The sequence below is a fragment of the Protopterus annectens genome, chromosome 3.part1 (assembly GCF_019279795.1).
Source record: "Protopterus annectens isolate FY-2018-M chromosome 3.part1, PAN1.0, whole genome shotgun sequence".
In the NCBI taxonomy this organism is placed as follows: Eukaryota; Metazoa; Chordata; order Ceratodontiformes; family Protopteridae; genus Protopterus; species Protopterus annectens.
In genome coordinates, this window is record NC_056732.1 from 1,149,593,795 (window position 1) to 1,149,619,514 (window position 25,720).

At 39.1% G+C, this 25,720-nt stretch overlaps 1 protein-coding gene across 1 annotated transcript in view; it reads left to right on the plus strand.

The window, feature by feature from the left end:
* COL22A1 (collagen type XXII alpha 1 chain) overlaps positions 1-25,720 on the plus strand; it is a 2,341,282-nt gene that overhangs the window by 819,331 nt on the left and 1,496,231 nt on the right. Inside the window, exon 6 of the mRNA XM_044067281.1 lies at positions 11,631-11,754. Within this exon, the coding sequence (XP_043923216.1) occupies positions 11,631-11,754 (124 nt within the window). The remainder of the gene's footprint in view (positions 1-11,630; positions 11,755-25,720) is intronic.

The following is a 25,720-nucleotide window of genomic DNA, read 5'->3' on the forward strand; positions in this document are numbered from 1 at the left end:
GAATCCCTTCATGATTAGGTGGGATATATAAAATGTTTTTCTAACCACTTTGGCCATGTGGTTGTCAAATGAGAGATTGCTATCAACTTGGGTCCCCAGGTCCCTAATTACTTCTTCTGTACTTAATGGATTACCACCTATGTGGTAATTTGTGGGCACTTTGTTTTTGCCAAAGGGGATGACTGTACACTTTTTGGCGTTTAGCTTGAGGCCATGGCTCTGGCACCAGTTGTCTGTTTCTATGAGGCCCTTTTGGAGGATGCTTGTGTCGGCTGGAGAGTCGATTATGGCGCCCAGTTTGCAGTCATCTGTGAACTTGGTCAGCCACACTCCTTCCGTGTTGGCCTGTACCTCCGAGAAATATATACTGAACAAGAGAGGTCCCAGGACTGAGCCTTGTGGGATGTCACTTGTAACTGGTTTGGAGTCTGACATGGCTCCAGCAATTCTAACCATGTGGGTTCTGTCCTTGAGCCAGTTTGCAACCCATTTAGTGACATAGGGGTTTATATTTAAGCTGGTGAGCTTATCTATAATGCCCGAGTGGGGTATTGTATCGAAGGCTTTTGCGAGGTCCAGGTAGGCTGTGTGGACCACCTTCCCCTCGTCAATGGCCTTGGTGACTGTTTCAAAGAAATCAACCAGGTTTAAGAGGCAGGATCTGCCCTTAACAAAGCCGAACTGGGTAGGATCCAGTGTCTGTAGGTCCCCAATATCTTTATTTATGAGGTCCATGATTATCCTTTCCATAGCTTTGCAGACCAAGCTAGTCAGGCTTATGGGGTGATAGTTTCCAGGATCCGTTGAGGCACCACCTTTGTGGAGAGGGACCACGGTTGCTGTACACCACTCTTTGGGTACATATCCTGTAGTAAGGCTGAGATTGAACAGTAGTTTTATGTTTGGGTTTAGCTCTTCTTGGAGTTCATGTAGGACGCAGCCCGGGACACCGTCTCGTCCCATTGATGCTGTTTTTTTTGCTTTGGAGAGGGCGGCTCTTACCTGAGCATCCGAGATATCAGGGGGGCAGCACTCTGCTGGAATAGATATTTGCCCTTTTGGTGGGGAGGGGGGGAGAAGTTTGCGCTGAACCTGTCAGCTAGGATGTTGGCAATGTCTGTGGGTTCGGTGTATTTTTTGTCATTTTGGACTAATTCTGAGCATATCTGGGAATTACCACCCAGGTTCCTAACATAACTAAAGAAAGCCTTGTGATTATCCTTAGTGTCCTGTGCAATTTTTCTCTCGAAGCTGGCCTTAGACGATTTTATGAGTGCCCGTAGTTTTTTGCTAATACTGATCAGAGATGCCTTCCCTTTTTGGAATTTTGCTCTATCATTTAGTAGCTTCCTCCTTCTATTGTATAGCTTGTTTATGGCTGGGGTCCACCAGACAGGACATCTGCCTTTGGAGGATTGGGTCTTGGTTTTATTTGGGATCGCATGATCCATGCATTCCTGAAGGTGTTCATAGGATGCATTTATAAAGGATTCTGCGGTCTGGGCAGTATTTTCCACAGGCCCGGGGGCTTTGAAGGATTCCACCTCAGTTTTGAGGAGTGTGAAATTTGCTTTAGAGAAGTTTTTCACTGTGGTTTTCTGGGCAGGGGATGGTGTCGGGATGTGAATATCCAGTGAGATTAGTTTATGGTCTGATCTTACCAGTGAGGGATACACTTCTGGTCTGGAGCATAGAGTCCCCATGTTGGTGATGATCAGGTCCAGTATGTTTTCCCCTCTTGTGGGAGTGGTAACAAGTTGTTCCATAGCATTTGAGTTTATAAATTCTAGGAACCTTTGGGCTAGGGTGTTGGAGCTAGAGTAATGCTGCCAGTCTATGTTTGGGTAGTTGAAGTCGCCCAATATAATGGTGTTTGGAGAGATCTTCATATTTTCCAGTGTTCTCATGAAGGCCGAGTGGGGTTCCTGGGTTAGGGAGGGTGGTCTGTAGCAGGCTATAAACTGGAAGGCAGTTTTACCCACTGTTAGTTGCACATGGATAGTCTCTGATGCTTCGTGCTGTGCCACCAACCTGGAGGTGTGGGTATCTTTGATGAATATTGATACTCCCCCTCCTTTTGTGGGTCGGTCCAAGTTTTGGGGCCGAAAAGCATGGTATGAGGTATAACCTGGTAGTGCTGGGGTGCTCTCGGGAGCCTTGAACCAGGTTTCTGTTACTGCACAGATATCGATTTTCTCCATGCTAAGGAGAGTTTCGAGTGCGTGCATCTTGAGATTTAGACTTCTGGCGTTGAGTAGCATTACTCTTAGTTTCCTATCCCTTGTGATACCTATGGAGGTGGGTTTGTCTTTTGAGCCTTGCCTAAAAAAGGCACTATGGTGGTAGCAAGAGCCTTTGCCAATATCCAAAAGCTCAGGGGTGACAGGTGCAGGCCGTCCCTAGCGAAGCATCGTGGCTTGTCGAGCATGTCATCCCAGGCTGACAGGCATTGGATCCCCTTTGAATGACACCAATACTTAAGCCAACTGTTGAAATTGATCATCTTGTCTTCATATTGTGGCATCATTCTTGGTGAGGGTAAGATGCTACTCAAGGTCTGGGTCATACCGGCCTGGGCCACATGCTCAGAGAGCTCCTCTATGTCTCTTTTCATGTAGTCCAGGGAGGTACGTCTCAGGTCATTCACACCAGCATGGGCAATGACTGAGTCATATTTGTACTTGCCTTGGAGTGACCTGAGTGCTTGTGTTATGTGGCGGATCCTAGCGCGACAGGCAGCTCACCGTGACCTTCTCCTTGTTCAGCCTGGTGAGCGGGACGTCAGTGTGCCTGGTGATAGAGTCACCTATTACAAGTGTATCAGGTGTGTTGTTTAGCCTTAAGGGCTGTGACTGGCACACTGGCTTTGTGAGATATGTGTTGCACGTGTTTTGTTTTGGGGTAGCGGTTGCTTGGGTGTCTGCTTTGGAGGTCTCTGCTGCTTAGGCAGATTTTTATTTAGAGCCTCCGAGTATGTTTTTGTGTGTTTATGTGTTTGGTCTGCTGTCGTGGTAGGTCTATGTGAGACTGGAATTGTACTGAGTGTGGTTTCCTTCTCCTCCTGACTGGTTACGCCAGTACTGAGTTGAGAGAGCTTAGCCTCCAGTTTGGCTATATGGATGCATCTCTCACATGTGTTGGAATTTATTGGGAGGAGGAGAGGGTTGTCTGTGTACATGAGGCAGTTGTAACATTGCCTCAAGATTCCCAGATTCACCAGCTGGACCGACGAGAAGATTGACAACTGACCTTTGGACATGCTAGAATAGTATTGGGAATTCCTTTATAATTGAAAAAAAAAGGGCCAATGGGGAACAAGGTACTCGAGAGGACTTTGTGAGAGTGTAGTGCTTTTAATTTTTTAGTGCTGACTTATATAATTGCTTTAGTGAGCAAGTGCCTTTAGTGAGCAAGTGCCAGGTAACTTAAATGCAATGTTACAGGTAACTTAAATGCAAAAACGACAAACAGTAACTTTCTTTTAAGTGAAACAAGGAAATGAGTACAGTAAGCAATGCAGATATCACTAGGGATCCACAGAAGCGCTGAAAAGCCACGGTTTAGGTGGTATTATCGTTTCAGGGAAATAACAAGCAAACAAACAACATGCATACAAACAGAGCTAGATTCAGCAGGCCTGGATCTAGTCTATGCTACAGCAAACAAGGTGTACCAATTTCAGTAAGAAACAGTTGAAATATGCAGGCACTATAAGCCTTTAACCAGAAATTCCCAGCTCAGAAGGGCAGAGTCCAGCCTCTCCTCCCATAAGAGTGCAGACCACGAACCTTCTTAATGTAAAATAACTGGCCTGAAGCCCAAGTGCTTAAACCAGAACTAATACACTTTTAGAATAACAGACACTGAGCCCTCAATCAGCAGTTCCCAACTTAGAAGGATGTAAGCCACCTGTCCTGCCACCACAGTGCAGGCCACAAACCTTCCTAATGTAAAACAACTGGTCTGAAGCCCAAGTGCTTAATCCAAACGACTTAGAATGATAGCTACACTTTAATCAAGTTACTACCAAGCAGTAATAAATACAATTGAATACTTTGAAGAATGCCTGGATTAGTGCTTAAGTTATACAAACAAAGCTGGATTCAGCAGGCCTGGATCTAGTCTACGCTACAGCAAACAAGGTGTACCAATTTCAGTAAGAAGCAGTTCAAATATGCAGGCACTATAAGCCTTTAACCAGAAATTCCCAGCTCAGAAGGGCAGAGTCCAGCCTCTCCTCCCACAAGAGTGCAGACCACGAACCCTTTTAATGTAAAATAGCTGGCCTGAAGCCCAAGTGCTTAAACCAGAATTAATACACTTTTAGAATAACTGACACTGAGCCCTCAATCAACAGTTCCCAACTTAGAAGGATGTAAGCTACCTGTCCTGCCACTACAGTGCAAACCACAAACCTTCTTAATGTAAAACAACTGGTCTGAAGCCCAAGTGCTTAAACTAAAAGGCTTAGAATGAGTTGCACCAAGAAGTAATAAATACAACTGAGTACTTTTAAGATGACGCAAAAGCAAAATAAATTAGGAAGAAACACAAATACAGTAAAAGCAGATTTTTTTTTTCCCAGAAAAGTAGCAAAAACAGTAGTAAAAACAATTCACATGCAGTGCAAGCTGGCACACTTGAGTATGTAGCAATATTAGTCCACACACAGTTTGAAAAAAATGTAATTAAATTAAAAAGGGCTAAAAGCAAGTGCAGAAAGGGTTTATTAGATAGAATGCGGTAAAGAGATGGGACTGGGGGAGTGTCCTAGATCAAATCTACAGTGGGGTGGGCACTGCAAAAGCCACCAAATTTAAACTACAACCAAGAACAGGGAGGTGGGGTGGGGAAGACAGTTTCAACAGAGCTAGATCTGAGGAATCAGTCCAAATTATAAAACCACAATAAAATGCAGAAAATATACTTAAATCAGCTTATGTCCAGTTAATGTATGCAGACAAATCTCAGTAGCAAGCAACTCTATTTAAAATGATTACAAGAAATGTAACCAACACAGGTTTTAATGTTATCAGAAAACCTGGGTATAATAACGACTGTCAGTTATCTGTCTCATGGCTTCTGTGTTGTATTGGGTCCAGTCCTGTACCACCACTGCCCCACCCTTATGTGCAAACAATATTGCCAAATCATGGTTTGTTTCAAGTTCATGGATGGCATCCATGTCGGTCTTTGAGAGATTGTTTGATTTGGCACGGAACTCCATAAAGTTGAAATGCAGATCTTTGAGAATGCAATTCTGAAACATTAACACGTTATGATGCATTGGTGGCATAAAATTAGATAGGAAGGTGGTTAAAATGAAAAGTCCAAAGTCCATTTTAACGAAGCCTTCCTCATCCAGTTATGATACTTCTGGTGAGGAGTCCTCATCAGGTTTAGAGCCTGATGCACAGCATGCCCAAGATTCTCCAGCTTCTAAACGAAGCAATACACCGATCCCTTTAGGGGCAGGCAAAGGAGGGGGCAGGAAACATCACAAAAGTGGACAATATGGAAGGATTGTTGGAACTGATGGTACAGAAATAGAACATAATAATGTACTGAATATTTCATCCACCCCTTTGTCACCCACCCAAGTTAAAATTTTGAATAAAGGTCTTAATTTTATACCTGGATTTTATGTGTCTGAAGATACAGTTGCACAAGATTTTAACTAGTTTTGTAGATTACTTAACCTGAGATTATTTATTCAAACAGCACCTACTCCTGAATCGCAGGATGGATTCAGACATCACAAATCTAATTTTATGCCACCAATGCATCATAATGTTTCAATGTTTCAGAACTGCATTCTCAAAGATCTGCATTTCAACTTTAGGGAGTTCCATGCCAAATCAAACAATCTCTCAAAGACTGACATGGATGCCATCCTTGAACTTGAAACAAACCATGATTTGGCAATATTATCTGCAGATAAGGGTGGGGCAGTTGTGGTACTGGATTGGACCCAATACAACACAGAAGCCATGAGACAGCTAACTGACAGTCGTTATTATACCCATATGACATTGGACCCAACTCCTGGTTTCAAGAAACAAATCAATTAGTTTTTGGCATCCACCAAGAATGAGGGAATCATTATGGACAACACATTACATCACCTCACGGTGCCCGACCCTTCCAGTCAGTACATATATTTTCTAACTAAAATACCTAAGAACTTGGAAATTCCACCTGGTAGACCTATAGTTTCAGGTAGGGGCTCTATCATGGAACCATTATCCCAGTTTCTGACACAGTATCTCAAACCACTTCTCAAATGGGTTAGGGCCCGTATCCAAGACACTACAGAATTCTTTAAAGTTATCTCAGAGATGCAGCTTGAGCCAGGGTGGTTGCTTTGCACCCTAGATGTTTCTGCATTTTACACTAACATTCCTCACTGGGCGGGCCTGGAAACACTAGAATACTGGTTATACAAGTCAGAATTGTACCAACACTTTTTTTACTTTGCCTTGCAAAACACGTTCTTACCAAGAACATGTTCTACTAAAAGAACAAATGCTGCTTACAAATACAAGGCACTGCTACAGGACCTTCATTTGCTCCCATATATATTGACTTATTCATGGCCCACATTGAGGAACAGCTCATCTATGCCAACTCACACAGTATTTATCTAGGTGAAACTGATATTTGGAGACGATACTTGGATGACTGCTGGTTAGTATGCAGAGTGGATCCAGATTATTTTATGAAGTTTGTTGAATATTTAAGTGACAACAAATGGGGTATACAATTTACTGTCACCTACAATATTAACAGGATCACTTTTTTGGATGTTTTAGTTATTAGAAACAATGACCATACTTTAACATCAGAAGTGTATCGTAAGTACCCTCATTATAACTCCCTTCTCCATGCTACCAGCTTTCACCCCCCACATATATGCAGAAACATCCCAAAACTCACAATTTTTGCATATGAAACAAATATGCTCAAATGATGCTACTTACCAGGTATATCAAGAAGACCTTACCATTAGATTCAGGAATAGGGGCTACAAAAGGGTCTATATTACATCAACAAACATTTAAATGTTCGAAACTCTAAAGGTTGACCTTTAGAGATCGAACATTTAAATGTTCAAAAATGTAATAAAAACAAAATAAAGAAAACAAAAATTAAGAAAAGAGTTTTAGCAGGGGGGTGAGATCCCCTGCACCCCCCAATCCCCCGCTACTTAAATATACCAACTCTGAGATCGCACATCAGTGCACTACAGTGCGGAAATGGGAAATTTCCCCTTCACTACACTGTAGCGCGATCTTGGAGTTGATATATTTAAGTAGGGGGTGTGGGGGGTGCCCCCCCTGCCTACATCCTTTGGTTTATGTATTACTTAGTTTTTTTTTTATTTTTAAAGATTTTCGAAGACGTAAATGTTCGATTTATAACAGTCGACCTTTAAAGATTCGAACATTTACGTGTTCGTTGATCTAATATAGACCCCTACAAAATGAGGAATCATGACAGGCATGATCTCTTAACATACAGGGATAAGACTATGGACAAAGATTCAACCATCCGACTGGTCACTACTTATGGAAGGAACACTGATGTCCTACTTAATCGTGGCCGCAGACATTAGAACATACTCTTAGCAGATACCAAATTATGTAAGATTTTGGAAGACAAATGTCATTTCTCCTTCAGGAGAGGCAAAAATTTGGGTTCATTTTTAAGTCATTATAAACATGGTTGGAGATGTAAAGATGATGCTATACAAACCACTCTTGTGGGGAACAAACTTAAGCAATGTTTTCCCTGTGGCTATTGCACTCACTGCAAAAGGGTGATAGACATGCCAGTTCAGTACCAAAAATACCGGGCAATTATTTGATATTTTCTTTTTTGCAAACTGTCAGACGGACTGGGTGATTTATTTGGTTACCTGCACCTGCTCTGCATTTTATGTGGGACAAACATACAGGCCTTTAAAATTCTGAATTTCAGAACATCTAAGTGACATTAGACACAATAAGCTCACAAATGCTTTATATAAACACACTGAGGCACATAAGAATGCATCCTTTACTTTTACTGTGATAGACAAAATTATTGGACAGATAACAAATAAATCAGGTTGGCATCAGATTTTAAACAATAAAGAGAAGAAATGGATTATCAGACTGGGGGCTTTGTTTTCACCATGGCTTAGTGAATACGTTTAATTGGTATGGCCAATTAATTTATTAATTTGGTGCCTCATCTAGTGGTTGCCTGTAAAAAGGAGAACAAGTGTATATGTCCTTACTGCACTGAAGAAGGCTCTGTAATTTTTACAGCTAAAACCAGTCTGTTTTGTCTCTTTTTTATTATGCTTTTGAGCTAATAAATGGTTTATGCTACAGTCTGCTGGCTCTCAATGTTTTCTAATGCTATAAGGTCTTTTTGAAGCCATGCAGTTGCCATACTTGCAGACTATAAGCCATGTTTTGTAGTTATCCATAATGAACATTGTGGTATTTGTCCTGCACAGCCAGGTGTCTTGCTATATTACAGATTGTTATATTTATAGCACAGGTTCTTAGCCTCCCATTAGAGCATCTGTTGCCGTAGTAGATCTACTTGCCATTTACCAGGCATAAAAAATGAGTAATCTGAGGCATGCTGCATGCTTTTTATTATAGCCATTGAACGAGAGTAGACATTTAGATGTCTAATTGCAATAACAACAGTCTACTTACAGCAATATCCCATCCTTATTAACAGTGCCTGCTGTAGTGATCCTGTTATTTAATATTTGTTATTGCAGTAATGGTGCTCATATCTGTATTTTCTGTATCCTGTCATATTTCCTTCTTTTTGGATAAAAAGCTAGGAATACATTTGCACATATAAAAATAGTGACTTCTGCTCTTTAATGGGAAAATCATGCCAAAGAAATAGAAACTGTCTGCACACTGTTTCTGAGTAAACCTCTAAAAATCTGACCATTTGAATTCTCATGCATAAATTTTAACAATACTGCAAGTTCTCTGAACTGATATGGCTGATAATGTTGCATGTTTTAAAATATCCCTAGTTTTTCAGTTATAGGTTCACAGGTGCTTATGTACTTACTCTGGGCTATTGATCTGTGAGGATCTTAAGAAGACTAACCTTACATTCCCATGGTAGCTTTTAGCCCTTATATTCTGCATACAAATAACTCTGAGACGGACTGAACAAGGATATGTTGGTAACATTTACATGTGTCCCCTATCCATGTGAGACTGGAATGCTAAACCATGAGTGAATTTGTAGCTTCCCATTCATTCATCCAAATTATATTTGAGTAGAGCAAGAAATGTACATTGTTTTATGTGGAGCAAAAGACAATTCCACAGAAGTGTTATTCTCTGTGATACAACCTTATCCTTCCAACATGTTCTATTTATTTTCCAATAGAGATTGAGATCCCTTGAAAGGGTGTTCATGGTACCTTTGGACATGCAAATATGTAATAGGTCTGACAGACTGGGGTCTGCTGAAGCTCAAACATAAGGCAGAGGTCACCTATCAGTAGTCTTTATGACACTGTAATTTAGGCACTTGATTTTTTTTAGTGACAAAGCATTGTGGCTGATCCTGATCCGGTTGTGACAAATGTTTGGACAGGTACATAACAAAAATGGCATTATACTTAATGATCAGCCTGACTGCCAAGTGCAGTGGAATAATTAAATCCCTGGATCTGTATACAATACCTTTAGATATAAACTGCACAATAAAAAATGATTTTATTACAACCTTGAATACTTCGTGGTCAAAGGCCAGTTCATTGTCAACAAAGGTTCCCAGATCCCTAACTGAGGGATCATTTTTCATTGGTGTGTTGTCAATGTGATAGTTACAAGGATATGATTATACACATCTTGGCATTTAGTCCTAATGCAAGGTTTTGTCACCAGGCATTTATTTAGGACAAGCCCTCTTGGAGGATCTTGGTGTCCCTGGGGAGCCTATGATGGCATCAAGATTGTAATCATCTGCAAACCATGACATCCCCAAATTCTTAACATTATCTTTGACCTTTGAAAAGTAAATGCCAAAGAGGACTGGGATGAGAACTGAACCCTACAGTACACTGCTAGTGACAGGTCTTTTGGAGGAGGTATAACTGTCCATCCTAATTCCCAGATTCTGTTTGTGAGCCAGTTTGCTATCCAGTGAGTTACACAGGGATTGACATTTAGCTGAGAGAGCTTATGTATGATATTTGAGTGGGATGGTGTCGCACACCATTGTGAGGATTAGATATGCAGTGTGCACTGTTTTGTATTTATCCATTCCTTCAGTAACTTTTTTGAGGAAGCTGACCAGGTTAAGTAAGCAGGACCTGCCCTAGACAAATGCAAATTGGGTTGGGTCAAGAGTCTGCAGGTTGCCTATATTCTCATATATTAATTACATAATGATCCTTTCTATAGCTTTACAGATGAGACTGGTCAGGCTTATGGGTATGTAATTACCTGAGTCCACTGAAGCCCCACCTTTATGATTAATTGGAATTCTAACGCTAAGTATTGTTGTAGCAGGAAATGTTGAATACCATCATCATTGAATACCATCACCATTGAATACCATCACCATTGAATACCATCACCATTGAATAACATCACCATTGAATACCATCAACATTGAATACCATCACCATTGAATACCATCACCATTGAATAACGTCACCACTGAATATCGTCACCATTGAATACCATCACCATTGAATACCATCACCATTGAATAACATCACCATTGAATATCATCACCATTGAATACCATCACCATTGAATACCGTCACCATTGAATACCATCACCATTGAATAACATCACCATTGAATACCGTCACCATTGAATAATGTCACCATTGAATATCATCACCATTGAATACCATCACCATTGAATACCATCACCATTGAATAACATCACCATTGAATAACATCACCATTGAATACCATCACCATTGAACACTGTCACCATTGAATACCGTCACCATTGAATACCATCACCATTGAATACCATCACCATTGAATACCATCACCATTGAATATCATCACCATTGAATACCATCACCATTGAATAACATCACCGTTGAATACCATCACCATTGAATACCATCACCGTTGAATAACATCACCGTTGAATACCATCACCATTGAATACCATCACCATTGAATACCATCACCGTTGAATACCATCACCATTGAATACCATCACCATTGAATAACATCACCATTGAATACCATCACCATTGAATACCGTCACCATTGAATACCATCACCATTTTCTTTTCTGAGGAAATGAAACGTCAGTTTTTTTCCAGCTCGAATGTCAGGGCGGAATTAAATTGAACTTTATTATTATTACTCTCAAACTTTCTTCTTTTTTAGACCACTATTTTCCACTCTTAACTTCATTTTGGCCTAATAAAAAGGAGGCAGGTGTATAAAAATGGTGACCAATTTATTTCTTATTTTGTTCCTTTTCTTTAATCATTTAGCAAAATGTCAAACAGAATAAAACTTTGGATGGTGTTTATAATAAACACTACTGTTTTAGATTTTCAGTACTATCTTTAAGCTACTGGGAACATACATATAAAATTATTTCATTTTGGTTTTCAGTGAGGTTTTTCGACAAGGGCTTCCAGATGAATATGCCTTTGTAACAACATTCAGATTCAGAAAGACATCCCGAAAAGAAGACTGGTATATCTGGCAGATTATTGGCAAGAATAACATTCCAGAGGTATGGAATAACATGAAATGTTTCTTTTTTTCCGCACTGTGAGATTACCTTTTAAGATGTTACATGTGTTGGCAAGTTTTTTTTTTCTGTAGTTTTCTGTTTTAACCTGCTGTAGATGTTTGGAAATGAGATGAGATCCAAAAATTCAATTTTCCCGTGTCCTTATACCTTAGGTTTTCAGATTTCTCCACCAAAATCATGTTCGTATTCTGCAAGGCAAAGTAAAAAAGTATTAAAACCCGGTTGGTACAACTCTGACGTGTATAACCAGTATTCTAGTGCTTCCAGGCCTGCCCAGTGAGGAATGTTAGTGTACAATGCAGAAACATCATGAGTTGGATACATAAACATTCAAGCAGAGGGTTAGTGAACAGGGAATCACATGGAGAAAGGCTTGTCTATAGTTACATTACATAGTGCAGGAGCCTACAGCTCCTTTTATTTTCTCATATACAAAGGTCCCATTTTTCTGAGCAAAATATACGCAAATGAGCCAAACATCTTGAATTAAACATGGAACTCAATCCACAAGTGGGATGAAGCATTAATAGACAAAGTGATACAAAGTAATAAGGCACAGTGCAACTAACCAGGAAAACGTTGTGATCTGTGCATACGGCACCTGGTAACACACTTGCTAGTACAACACATACTTTCCATAAGTATTTCTATACCATCCAAATACAGTTTCAGGCAACAAGTTAAAACATGGTAAACATGATGATGTAATGAAGATGTATGCACACATACATGAAGATTTATATAAGTATACATGCACAAATATTATAACTCAGCAAACAAATAAGCCAGCATACATCCACGCAAGTTGCTCCAAATCAAGTTGTGAAGGATTGCTGTACAATTTCCTCAAACAGACAAAGATTTTTCTGTTGCATAGACAAAAAGGTTTCTATCAAGTATCCAGGCAGGGATGTCAGTCATAACATATAACCTGATAATGAGATGAAAATGTTACTTATACAAGATTTTGAAATGAGGTATTAAAGTTTATCTAATATCATGCTATGTTTGCCATTAAGCTGTGCATCTTCACTAATTTTATGTAGCTTGTTTATGATTTGCAGCAATGTTAACCCCAAAGCATACATACATGCCAACACAAATACAGACACATATGTAGAGCCATGTGAGTGCATCTCTGTTTTCTTGTCACCTATAGGAAGTGTTGTTGGAGCACATAAACATTTTCCATTGTTTAGCTATTGTAGCCAGAATTTGTCATGCTCTTCTGGTAACATGAAATGCCATTCTGTAAAGCAGCACTAACAGCACAGGTGTTGTAGAGCAAACAGAATGCAAAGCTGTGCGGCTCTTTCTGGAAATATACACTTCATAGGCTGAATGGTTCATAGGAGGTTACTAGGCTATTAGCCCTAGGGCCTTTATAAGTCTAGCCATGTTATACCCTTGTTCTCTTATTGACCAAGTTGTATGACCTATATTTGCGGCATGAGTCTATGACACCAACTACATTTATTCAAGAGGGACATAGGTGTTACCCCGGGGTAAATTTGCATGGTCTATATTATAACTGCGAAACCTCACATAAGCGAATATGGAAACGTCAACACATATTGAGTGAACCGTGAAAACACCGAACGTCCTGAACCGCGAAATTCAAAATGTCAAATCGGCATAGTTGGCCAACCCCACCAACCACTACGTACTACCTACCCAAACAAAATAAATAATTCACATACATACTCTTAACAAAACCTTACTTCTAACACTAAACTAAAGCTTACATATATTACTATGTATGCACTTACCTAACCCTAAGGTCCGTAACTATTGCACAACTACATTAAGGAGCTATACGCAAACAAAATAAATAATCCACATACATACATACACTTAACAAAATCCCTACTTCTAACCCTAAACTAAAGCTTACATATATTACTATGTATGCACTTACCTTAACCCGCACCCTAACCCTAAGGTCCATAACTATTGCACACTTACCTTAAGGAGCTATACCAGAGAAGGGCCAACTATGATGATTTGAAATTTCGAATTTCACTCTTCAGGACGTTCAGTGTTTTCGCAGTTTGCGCAATATGTGTCGACGTTTCCGTATTCACGTAACTGCGGTTTTGTGGCTGTAATAGGTAACCAAATTTACAGTCTCCCATCTAGTTGTCTTAAGATACACTTAAATACACTCCTTGAGGAGCTCTGTTTTATGTGAACTGGGAGTTTGTTCCGGAGGAGTGGCAATCTCTGGGAAACATATCTGTCTCTCCAGCATGCCGTTTTAATGTTGCAAGCTTGGGTAATATCCCTAGAATGAGTTAATATTGTCCCATTTAACTTGCAGATGTGCAGCATTTCCATTAGGGCAGGGTCCAAGACTGCTCTGTAGGTCTGGCACAAGTCGTCTCTCAGCAGCCTATAAGACACAGAGTACAGTGACAGGGATTTCAGTCTGTCTACGTAGGTCATGTGTTGAAGGCCCTGAATTTTCTTGATGAGAAACATCTGAAGTCTCTCTAGCTGCTGCTGGTGTCTGGTGACGTACATGCAGAAGGGAGTGTTATACTCTGATAGTGGTTTGATGAGGAGTTATAACATACTTAGTTCTGGATGCGATTCCCTTATTTATGAGATGTGCAGTGCAGATGTCCTTACTTACCACTGTGGACACATGGTGATCAAAGTTAAGGTTGCTATCAACCTGTGTTCCCAAATCTCTCACCACAAGGTTTGAACTAAGGGGAGTGCTGTTAATATTGTAATTTACCGGGACTTCCCCTTTTCTAAAAGGGATAATAATGCATTTTTGTGTGTTTAATTTAAGTCCATTGCTTTGGCACCAATCATTTGACAGTGTAAGCCCTTGTAGTATGTCAACATCATTGGTAGCCTCGATGATTGCACCCAGTTTGCAGTCATCAACAAACTTGGTAACCCATAGGCCATCTATTTTCACCTGGACTTCTGAGAAATAGATTGAAAACAGTAGGGGGGCCAGCACAGATTCTTGTGGTACACCACAGGTAACTGGTCTGCTGGTAGAGGTAGAATCCTTAACTTTTACTGTATGGATTCTGTCAGTGAGCAACTTGACTACCCATCTAGTGACATATGGGTTAATTCCTAGCTGGGTGAGAGTCTCAATGATGCCTAAGTGGGGAATTCTGTCAAAAGACTTGGCTAAGTCAATATAGGCTGTTTATACTGTGTTGCCTTCATCCAGGGCTTTGGTGACATTCTCAAAGAATTCCACCAGGTTTAATAAGCATGATCTATGCTTAACAAAGTCAAATTTGGTCAGGTCAAGAGTTTGAAGGTCACCTATGTATTTGATGATAAAGTCCATGATGATTCTCTCCATGGCCTTACAGATAAGGCTGGTTAGGCTTATGAGTTTGTAGTTCCCAGGGTTGGTTGATGGATCCTCTTTTTTGCAAGGGAATTACTGTGTTTCACTCTGCTTGGATAAAGCCAGTACTTAGACTGTGGTTGATGAGAGTGCCATATGTTTCCACTAGGTCCTATTTTAGACCATTTAATAGGCAGCCTGGTATGCTATCTGGTCCCAAAAGGATGTGTTTTTGTCCATGGAGAGTGTGGTTATGACCTGCTCTTTGGAGATACTAGGTAGATGACTGGTGTAAGGTATGCTTTGGGATATATCCTGTGGGGACAGGGGGTAAAGTTTGCACCAAAGCCGTCTCCTAGCAGGTTGGCGATGTCTTCAGGGTTCAGTATGAGTGGTAACATCCACTACTAGTTCAGCACATAGCTGGGCCTTCCCTTTTAGATTTCTTACATAGCTAAAGAATGCCTTGTGATTATCCTTAGCTAGGGATGCTAGTTTAGCTTCATAATTAGCTTTAGAGGACTTTACAAGATATCTGATTTGCTTGTTCAGGCTGTGGAGGGTATCCTTCCTCTGCTGAGTCACTTCCCTCTTGTTCTTGGACATTAGTTTCTTTTTCTGGTTGTATAATGTATTTATGCTTGTTGTCCACCAGGGTGGTTGTTTTTTTCCCTGAGGACCTTGTTTTGACTTGTTCAGGTTCAGCTGAGAATATACATTTGTATAGGTGTTTATACAGGGCATTGGTCCACACCTCTGGTGGTAGCAGGGGGTTTGAAACTGTTTATGCCATTGCTTAGGAGGCTATAGTTTGCTTTGGAAAAATGTTTTATCATTTTTGCTCTTTGGGGGGGGGGTGGCAGGTATGATCATTACTTCGAGATAAAGAGACAGAGCAGTAAGATACGAACTAACTGTTTAATAAGCATTTCGGAGTGGACAGTACCTCTCCTTCTTCAGACACACTACACACTGATTAAGCTTCATTTTATATAAAATGTATATAAACAACCTAATTATTCAATTAAAACCATTCCAGAATGAATATATTTAAAGAACTATTACATAAAAATATTACACAAAAATAAAACCAAAAATCAAAAATATCAAATATTCAAAAAAGTTCAAACAGAAATACAAACAAATAACTTTTTGAAGTAATTCCAAACAGAAATACAAGTGAATGGCTTTTTTTAAAAAAAACTTTAAATCTTTAAACCCAAAGTGTAAAAATCTTATCCAGTATTTATGCAATCGAGCCCAATATATAAAACCATTCATTTAATTGTGTATTAAAGCCATAGTTGTATTCATAAAGTTCAAGAAAGGGAGGGCAAAATTAAAATCAGTAGGGGAATAAACAACAAGAGTGTTAGTATTGTGTAACCTAAGGTAATGTTACAAACCTATGTGCTTAGACCACCTACACCAAGCATTAAGCAACAACTTCTAAAAGAACTAACTATTATATACTTAAAATGCTTTATTGGGTTAAATAAAGTAATACAATATAATGAAGGAATATATACCAATTTATATGAGTTGTAATAAAATAAATTCACATACCAATAATAGAGAACATTCCAATATTCATTGATGAGTAAGAGCTAAAAACCAGAACTTGTAAGTTAACATGCCAAGAACCTACCTCTTCAGGGCCAGGTATTTAAGTATGCACTTAATGGAGACATACTCATTAAGCCCTGGACGTATATAAGCTGCAGTTCTAATTTGCCAAAATAGTTCTTCCATTTCTAATTTAAGTTGCCAGGGACCACCCCTCTGGTCAACTAAAACCTGTTTTAAAATGGCAAATTTGAACTTATGTTCTGGAAACTCTATAGTTTGCCTTGCAAAAGCATTTGTGGTGTATTTCTTACAAATGGCATACTGATGTTCATAGATACGCTGCTTAATTTTTCTTTCTGTTTTTCCTATATAGAAAGCAGTGCATCCTTGACAATAAGTGGAGTAAACCACTCCTTTTGTTCTGCAGGTATTCCTGCCATGAATTTTGTAATTCCTATCTCTAATTTTTACCTGGCTTTCAGTACTTAAATGCCTACACTGTTGGCATGCTCCACATCTAAACATACCTTTAGTTCTACTTTGTTTAAGATTAGCACCTCGCCTGTAAGTTATTTTAGGTTTATCTCCAAGCACCTTCTTCAAACTACTATCTTCAATAATTAGGGCCCAGTTTTTATTTAGGATTTCCCTTATAAGAGAATGGTCAAGGCTATATGTGCACAAGAAGCTAATATAAAAACTTTGTGTTTGAGCCCTAATGGTGCTGTGACTTTGACCGTCAACTCCATCGTTACTGTCTAGAATGTTCCTAAAAAGAAGGGGTTTAAAATGTCCTGTGTGATGCTTAGAAATAACTTCAGCAGAATTTTTTGCCACCAAAGATGAGGGGTAAACTCTATTAACAAACATAGATTCCAAAAGTTCGCATTCATCCAATAAATCTGTCTCATCGGAGACCATCCTAGCTGCCCTCACCATCTGACCTTTAACTACAGCTCATTTTTGATGGTGAGAATGACAGCTAGTGAAATGCAGTAATGAATTGGAATAAGTAGGTTTCCTGTATATTGAACTTTTAAACCTAGAGTTGGACAGGTCTTTAGACAGGTGGATGTCCAGGAAATTGGTGCTATTCTCTTGTAAGTTATAGGTGAATTCAAAAAAATCCATCAAAGAAGAGACAGTAGTGATAAACTCCTGAACTAAATCACTGGGACCTTTCCAAACCAAGAACATGTAGTCTTGGTAACGAGTGTACCAAGTGACATTGTTCTGGAACAAATTGTTATTAAATAGTAAGGTCTTCTCCCAGTGTGCCATGATACAATTGGCAAAGCTCCCTCCACAGGGTGACCCCATAGCCACCCCGGTTTTCTGGAGATATGTTTGCCCATCAAACAACATGTAGTTGTTGGTAAAAACTATCTCCAAAAGGGTTTCAACTACATAGATAGTGTATTCACTTACTTGTCTCTGCACCATAAATTCCCTAATCCATTCCAAACCTTAACTTTGAGGTATGACCGTATAGAGGTCCCTAACATCTATTGTGAGAAACCAATATTCTTGATGGAAGGGGATTTTGCTTAAATCAGTTAGAAAACTCCAAGAGTCCTTGCAAATTTGGGGCTCTTGTTCCACTAAGGGTCTTAAAATACTATCTACATATTTTGCACACCCATAAGTAATAGAACCCCGCCCATCAACAATCGGTCTAAACGGGGGGTTTATGATTTTCTTATGGATTTTGGGTGTGCCAAATAAAGCTGGTGCTCTAGGGGCTATCATAGTAAGGTAGTTATGTAAATCGATGTCAATAGAACCTTGGGTGGACTTGATTCTTCTATGTGCAATATTTACCTCGTTAGAACTAACTAGTTCATAAGCTGCAGTATTGAGGTGTTTCTTCATGTTTTCAACATAAATACTATGATCCATGAAGACCAGTCCACCCCCTTTATCAGGTTTCATAACTCTTATATTACATTTCCATAATAACTTAATAAAGTCACGTTGATTACTGTTAATGTTAATATTAGCATTCCTGTTGGTAACATTATTAGTGCCCATAGCTCTAAAGTCAGTCTCACACACCTTTTCAAAAGAATGTAAACTGGAATGTAGTGGTGGATTGAACAAACTTGAGACCCTAAGTGTGTTAGTGAGAGTGGAACTTGTCCCCATTAAGGCATTCAAGTTAAGTTTCCAGACAAATAGTTTTAAATCTATTATGATTTTTACAAGGTCCATATTGGTGTCCAGAACAAACGTCAAGCCCTTGGAGAAGAAATCAACCATTTTGTAGGGTATGTTCAAGACAGTATAATTATAAATATGAAAGTCCCCTCCTAAGCTTGAAATAATTTGCGGCTTCACCGAACTTGTTTGAGTTATCTCCTGCGCTGATTCAGTCTGTTCCGCATACGACCCTGATTCCTGTTCATCCTCGACTTTACTTGTTGGTTGTTCTGATTCATTGGAAAACCCTGTTGATAACTTCTGCCTGGCTGGTTATTATCATTACCCGCTTGCTGATGGTGGATATGAGAATTGCTATTGAAAATTTTGTTTTTATTAGAATTATTGTTAATTCTCTCGCTCCTACGGAGAAAAGAGGCTTGCTCTATGCTTGTATTAGATTCACCATTTTGGGAGTTGGCATTAACTTCTTGAGTATTAGCAATAAGTTTTAAAGGGGGTCCGTTCTGATCAGCAGGCTAAGTGAAGTGTGGACGAGGGTATGCATTATTATTGGCATACTGATGTAGATCTCTTGCGATTTTTTTCTTCTTAATATTCAGCATTTTTGCCATAGTGGCATCAATGCTGGTAAAGATCTGCATATAGTCATACTTATATAGAGGGAAGTCCACACTAGATTTAATTGCATGTTCAAGGACTTCTAACTCGCTTTTAAGAGTCGCTATCTCGGATTTATATTGATTCATGAGTAAAATAATAAACTCGAACCCTTGTTTATCAAAAAGGTTCAAGAGTTCATGATGGAAATCAGACCCTTCCACCAAGCCTACTGGATACCGCCATTGGCGAAGCCCCTTTGTTTTTAAACAATTCATGTGTTTTTGGATTTAGTTATGATCATTACTTCGAATGACACTGATTTATGATCAGATCTTACCAGGGAGGGCAACACACACTACAGAGTCATAACTATACTTGTTGATGAGACACTTGAGTGCATGTGTTATTTGATGCGTCCTGGCACCTGACAGGCAGCTGACTGTGACCTTCTACTTGTCCAGCCTGGTGAGGGGGACATCTGTGTGTCTCACTATGGAGTCTCCTATGACCAAAACATTTGGTTTTGAGGTGTTTTGCCTTAGGGGCTTATTGGCTGAGACGTTGTTGTGTGTATTCTCATGTGTAGTGAACTCTTTTGGGTCTGCAGTGTGTGCAGTAGGTTTGTGCTTGGGAGGTCTCTGCTCTTTAGGTAGACTTCTAGGGAGTACCTTTGCATATGTGGGTTTATGTGTCATGAGCTTGTTATGTGCAAGTGGTGAAGTGTGTGTGTTGACAACCTGTTTGATATCTGGTTTGTTGTTATGTGAGAGAATAGATTCATAATATAGATACATCGCTCACATGTTATATTTGTTTTAAGAGTAATTGGTTGCCAGTATACATGAGGCAATTGCTACATTGCCTCAGGATGCCCATGTCAATCAAGCTAGCTGGAGAAATGGTGAGAAATTGTCCATCCATCATGGCAGGTATATACTGTAGTAACTACTGGAGAGTCATCTAGATCGACTGTGAATAATATGTATCCTTTATCCCCCTTTTACAACTGCCTGCTAATCACCCATTCTAGCTGACATCAACCACAACAGGGAGAATCTCCTGCCACTCCATCTCTGAATATAGTCATTTTTACGTAATAAATATGAATCATAAATTAATGAAACCACACATACCAGAAAGAAAACACACTGAAAGCTACAATCCTTAAACTTCACCGTAAAAGAAGCTGAGAAGTGAAAACAAACAAAAAAATCCCTAAACTAAACAGATAGGAAAGAAAAATCATTTGTACAAGGGGACAAAGCCCACCACACTACCATATGGGGGAAGGGGGTTTCTTTTCCCATCACTCTTACTTCAGTATTGCAGTTTCACAGCTGAACATCCCTGGAGACAGACAAACACCTTGCAAGTGTGAATCATGCAGTCAAACAGAACATCCAAATCCCTGTTCTTTAGATCTCATTATCAAAAATAACTGAGTAGACTTCACTCAAATTAGATTCTACTATGAAACACTGATTTTCTGAAAGTTAGTGAGAAGAAAGGATGGAAACAATGCCTGAAACTCAGAAGGATAAAAAAGTAATCTATTTTATTTTTTTGCAACAGGGCAGGCCCTCCTGTACTCCCCCCCCCCCCCCAATGTAGGAAGCAAGCTCTACACACACCCTGAAGTTATATATACCAACTCCACAGTCGCACCAATTTCACCTCAAGTATGAGTAGGGATCCCTTAAATTACTACCTGTTCTATAATAAACATGATAAACAAACACATTCAACATTCTAGCCACAATAAATTCGATGAGTTCATTTTTGGATAGCTTTTCATACTAGAAATCAGTGCAGTTTCCATTTGCACATGTGTAGTGATTCATTATGTGTGAGCTTGTTGGGCTTTTTTTTTTTTTTTTTTCCATGTTTGTGTGATTCTGGAGTCATTTTCAAATAAGAACCGAAATCTTTCATAGGGAGAGTTTCAAGGGGCTACTTTTTCTTTAAGAGCATTAATGGACTTGAAGCTTTGATCAATTTGTTTCATCTACATAAAGCATCAGTTGATTTAAATTCTCATATGAGACCTTCAGAAAACTTTGTATCAGATATCCACCTCTCTTTTTTTGAAATAATGCATCTCTAAGCTATATGTAAGCTGTCCACTGAATCATATTGTGCCATCTTGTTCCCATGCAACTGCTTTTTGACATTTATTTTTGTCTGAAATGTGATACCCAGCTAGACTGTATAGACTTCTTTAAGGTGACTGAAAGTTTTGTCATGTCCTTGCGCTACCTTTTTTAAAGCTGTGCATATTGAGGTCTTTTAATCTCTCTTTATGTAGCTTCTAATGCAAAACAAAGTCAGTTTTATTTGCCCTTCTCTAAACTGTATCTTTCCTTTCTGTTTATGCCTTAATAAAAGTAATGCCTCTAAAACTAAACACAATACTCAAACCACGGTCTTAATACCTATTTGTAAAAAGGATGACTAACTTTCTTACTTCATGCAAGTTATCCTCAATTCCCCATAGTATCTCTTCTGTTTTCTTACACTGCATGTCTGTGTTAGATCATCTCATAGACAGCCCTCGGTTCCTTCACTTATTTATTTATTTTTTTGCACATCTGTGAGCAACTAGTTTAGGCTGAACGGTTTTAGACAGCTTCTGTTGTATTTACAAGCCTCTTTTCATTTTTAGTTTAACTTCTTTTTATCTACCAGCTTGCCATCAGGTACATATAAACTTTTTTAATCCACACCTGCTGTAATATAATTTATAAAACACATGACAGTGATCTGCCCCCATTGCCTACTTCAGTTGTACAGCTTCTGATTGCCATCCTTTCATCTGTGCTCCATCTTTGTAGCCTAGTCAGTATTCTCCCATGTTTGTATCTTAACACTATGTTTTTCTCCATTTTTTTTTCTTTACTAAAGTCTTAGAATAATGTATTCATGCTTCCTGTTTGGTCAACATTACCTATTCAGAGAACAATACTAGCTTTCCCCAGAATGGCTTTCCTAATGTGAGCCCATGGTAGCTTTTGTCCTGTAATCCAGTGGTTTTCAGGTGTTCCCTGTTTACTTTAGTATTTATTAAATTATGTTCTTTACAACTACTTTACATAGTATTCAGCTATAAAATTAGTGTGTTTCTGAGCAAATAATTTAACTAGATCTATATTCCTAGGTGCCCTAGAAAACTCGGTAGATTTAAGCAATTAACACATGAAAATATTAAAACTAGATAAAATAAAACTGAGGTAAAATAAAGAGGTTGATAGTTTCCAGTCTCAGCACTGGTTACACTTAGGTGAAGAGGAGACAGTTTTATCCTCTTTCAGTCTACAGGCTTCTTATCTGTCTACAAGAAATTGTAAGAATGTTAGCCCTGGTATGATCTGTTTTGCCTCAGTTCTTAAGCATTTTTAGTTGAAATCCACCAGTGTTCATTTCCTTGCCTACACTTACATTTTATTCTCTTCAGAGAACTGAGGTAATCTGCTTTTCCCCTGCACATTTCCAGTGGTGTTTCCCTAAACCTCCCTGACAATGGTAAACCGAAGAGTATATTTAGCACCCTTTCTTTTTAGCATTGGACCCACGGTGGTGGTGCTGCGATAGCGTTGTCACCTCACAGTAAGACGCTGTCCGGTTCGATTCTCAGCTAGAGCGTCTTCTGCGTGGAGACATGCGTGAATGGGCGTACCTTCGTTGAAGGTTGTGCGTCAGGGCTGGTAACTCGGCACGTAAAAATCAACTACCAGTCATTAGCGGACTGGAGTTCCGCTGTGGTGACCCCTAACCGGGAAAAGCCGAAAGACTCAAACAAACAAACTTTCCATTTTATTTGGCATTACTATTCTACACTTTGCATTCCCTGTTATTCCTTATACACAAATTCAATGTTTATCAATCTTTTTGATTAGCCAAGATTTCTTTACTTTGGTGCTGACAATTTATTTGGTCTGCCTAACTTGTTAATCATACTTTTTCCATGCTATATACTTCCTTTTAATACTGATGACCCATATTTTATCATTTTAGAACCATAAGGATATTTCCCATCATTTTTAATTTTATCAGAGCAGTTTTCAAATATTAGCATTTTCCTTAACATCCATTATTGTCTGTTAGAGCTTTTAAAAGATGCTGACCTGTTTTCATAATGTGCACCTGGCTATATTATGTAGTTAAGTTGTTGTAAACTGCTACATCAGGTGAAATTTTGTTCAAGATTAGACTTATTGAACTCAAATTCTCTTTCTCACTCTTTCACAGTATGAGGACATCAGTTTAAAGACTTGTTTTTTTCCCCTGGCTTCTGATGCTTTGGAAGCGTGCCCTTTGTATGGTGTCAGATTAATCTGTTCTGGCATGCAGTCTTGGCCAAGGTATTTCAGTTAAAGCTCCATTTAGCAATTCTTCCACATTCTCTTCCATCCTAAGTATACCTTCCTCACTCTCTAATGGGATTATGTATATACCCCACTTTAAAGATTGTTCTAAAGACTCCAGTTTGTACTTTTCAGCTACTTTGGTCCTTTCGCTTATAATGAAATATATTTCTCATTTTTTTATCTTCAGTGCCCTTCCTATATCCTAAGAGAATTGGACATTCTAAAAATGGTTCTCTGCCTTTTGGTATCACAGTTACTGTTTTATATGTCAAAGTCGATATTACTAACTTCTTACCCCGATGGTTATGTACATATATGTTTTATTAAATACCTGATATTCTGATTAGACAAATTACAAGACCTAACTTGGGTCCTGGTGTCTACCTAGCCTACCTGCTAGCATACTCATCTGTTGTTGTACATTGTGTGCTATACATTTGTCTCATGCATCGCTTGTAATAGGTATTTAATGGTAATGAATATTTTGTATACAAATCGTGTTAATTTATTTGTGTGTATTATTTTCAAGCCATTTCTGAGAAACAGCTCAAACATGTAATCTTCTAACTGTACAGCCAATAAACAACAAGTAAGTACATGCATACATATCTGATCCAATGTGCGTTAAACAACTCTGCAGTGGAACAGATCACAGTACAAGACAAAGCATCCAAGGCTTCCATTATACACAAATGCAACATTGCTGAGACTGAAATCCATACCGCTGATGTTAGACCCTTCCCAGAGAAAAATATAAAAAAAATCTACTAAAAGCCTTGTGCAACCGATATGTAGGATAAGGAATCAAGAGCTTTCAATGCAATACTTTAAACCACAAGTGGATTGTCATTATCTTAAATATAGCTCACCACTGACTCATCCACTTAACTCTTTTTTCCTGAGTGCCTCAGGCTAGAATTAGCAACATATGCCTGTGTGGAGAGGGCCAGACATTTACCATCTGGTCTAGTCCTTTTGAAGCTTTCTGCACTCCTCTGCTAGTACTTATCACTGGTGCACAGTATGTATGGAGTTTTCAGAGTCATAAAAGAACATCCTATATCGCTTCCTGAAAAAAAAAAATGTAACTGGATAAGCTGAATGGGCACAAGTTCCCTTTTCAGGAGCACTGTGTGGTCAAGCATCTTACACAGGGTCACTCAATAGGCAAATGGAGGCTGTAGGAATGCAAGGGCTAGGTCTAGCAACACAAAGCTTTATGCCTCTCTTCTAGTACATAATGGAATATTAGAGATGCTATAAACATTCTCTTTGACTGAAAGACACGCATGTACAAAATGGCTAATTGTTCATGCTGTAATAATAAATTGTGATGGTGAGTCTTGTAATCTCGATTTTCATCTGAGGTCTGAAGTCAGATAAACTGGTGCAGTAATCTTGTAAAATCTGTACATATCCCGGAGGGACAGCAGTCTATAGATATGGAAGCCACCTCAAGGCGTAAATAGAATGAAGAAGATGCTATATAAATTATACGTTACTTTTTCCATATGATAGTTTTTATGTTAATCTGTCATAACTGTCATAAACGGAAAATCAAGTGATGAGCATCTTTATGAGAAAAGTGGGATATGCAGTCATTAAAAGGAGGTTGGCATAATGGTTAAGGTATTTACCTTAAAGACACAAGGTGGAGGGTTTGATTCTCATAGGGTAATTGGTTAGGCTTAAAATGGCCCACAAGAGCAGTTTGCCTAGTATGGACCTAACCTAATCTTTGTGATATCAAACAAAATAGGTTCCTGACCCAGAGACTCCCCAGACTCTGGAATAGACTGCCCATACATGTCAAGCAGAGTGCCTCTTTGGCCCTCTTCAAAAGGAACATTGGCGATTGGATGGGAGATAGAAAATTTATCCCAGGGATCACGTCAGTTGCCCTTCTAGACAGGGGTCCAGGGAA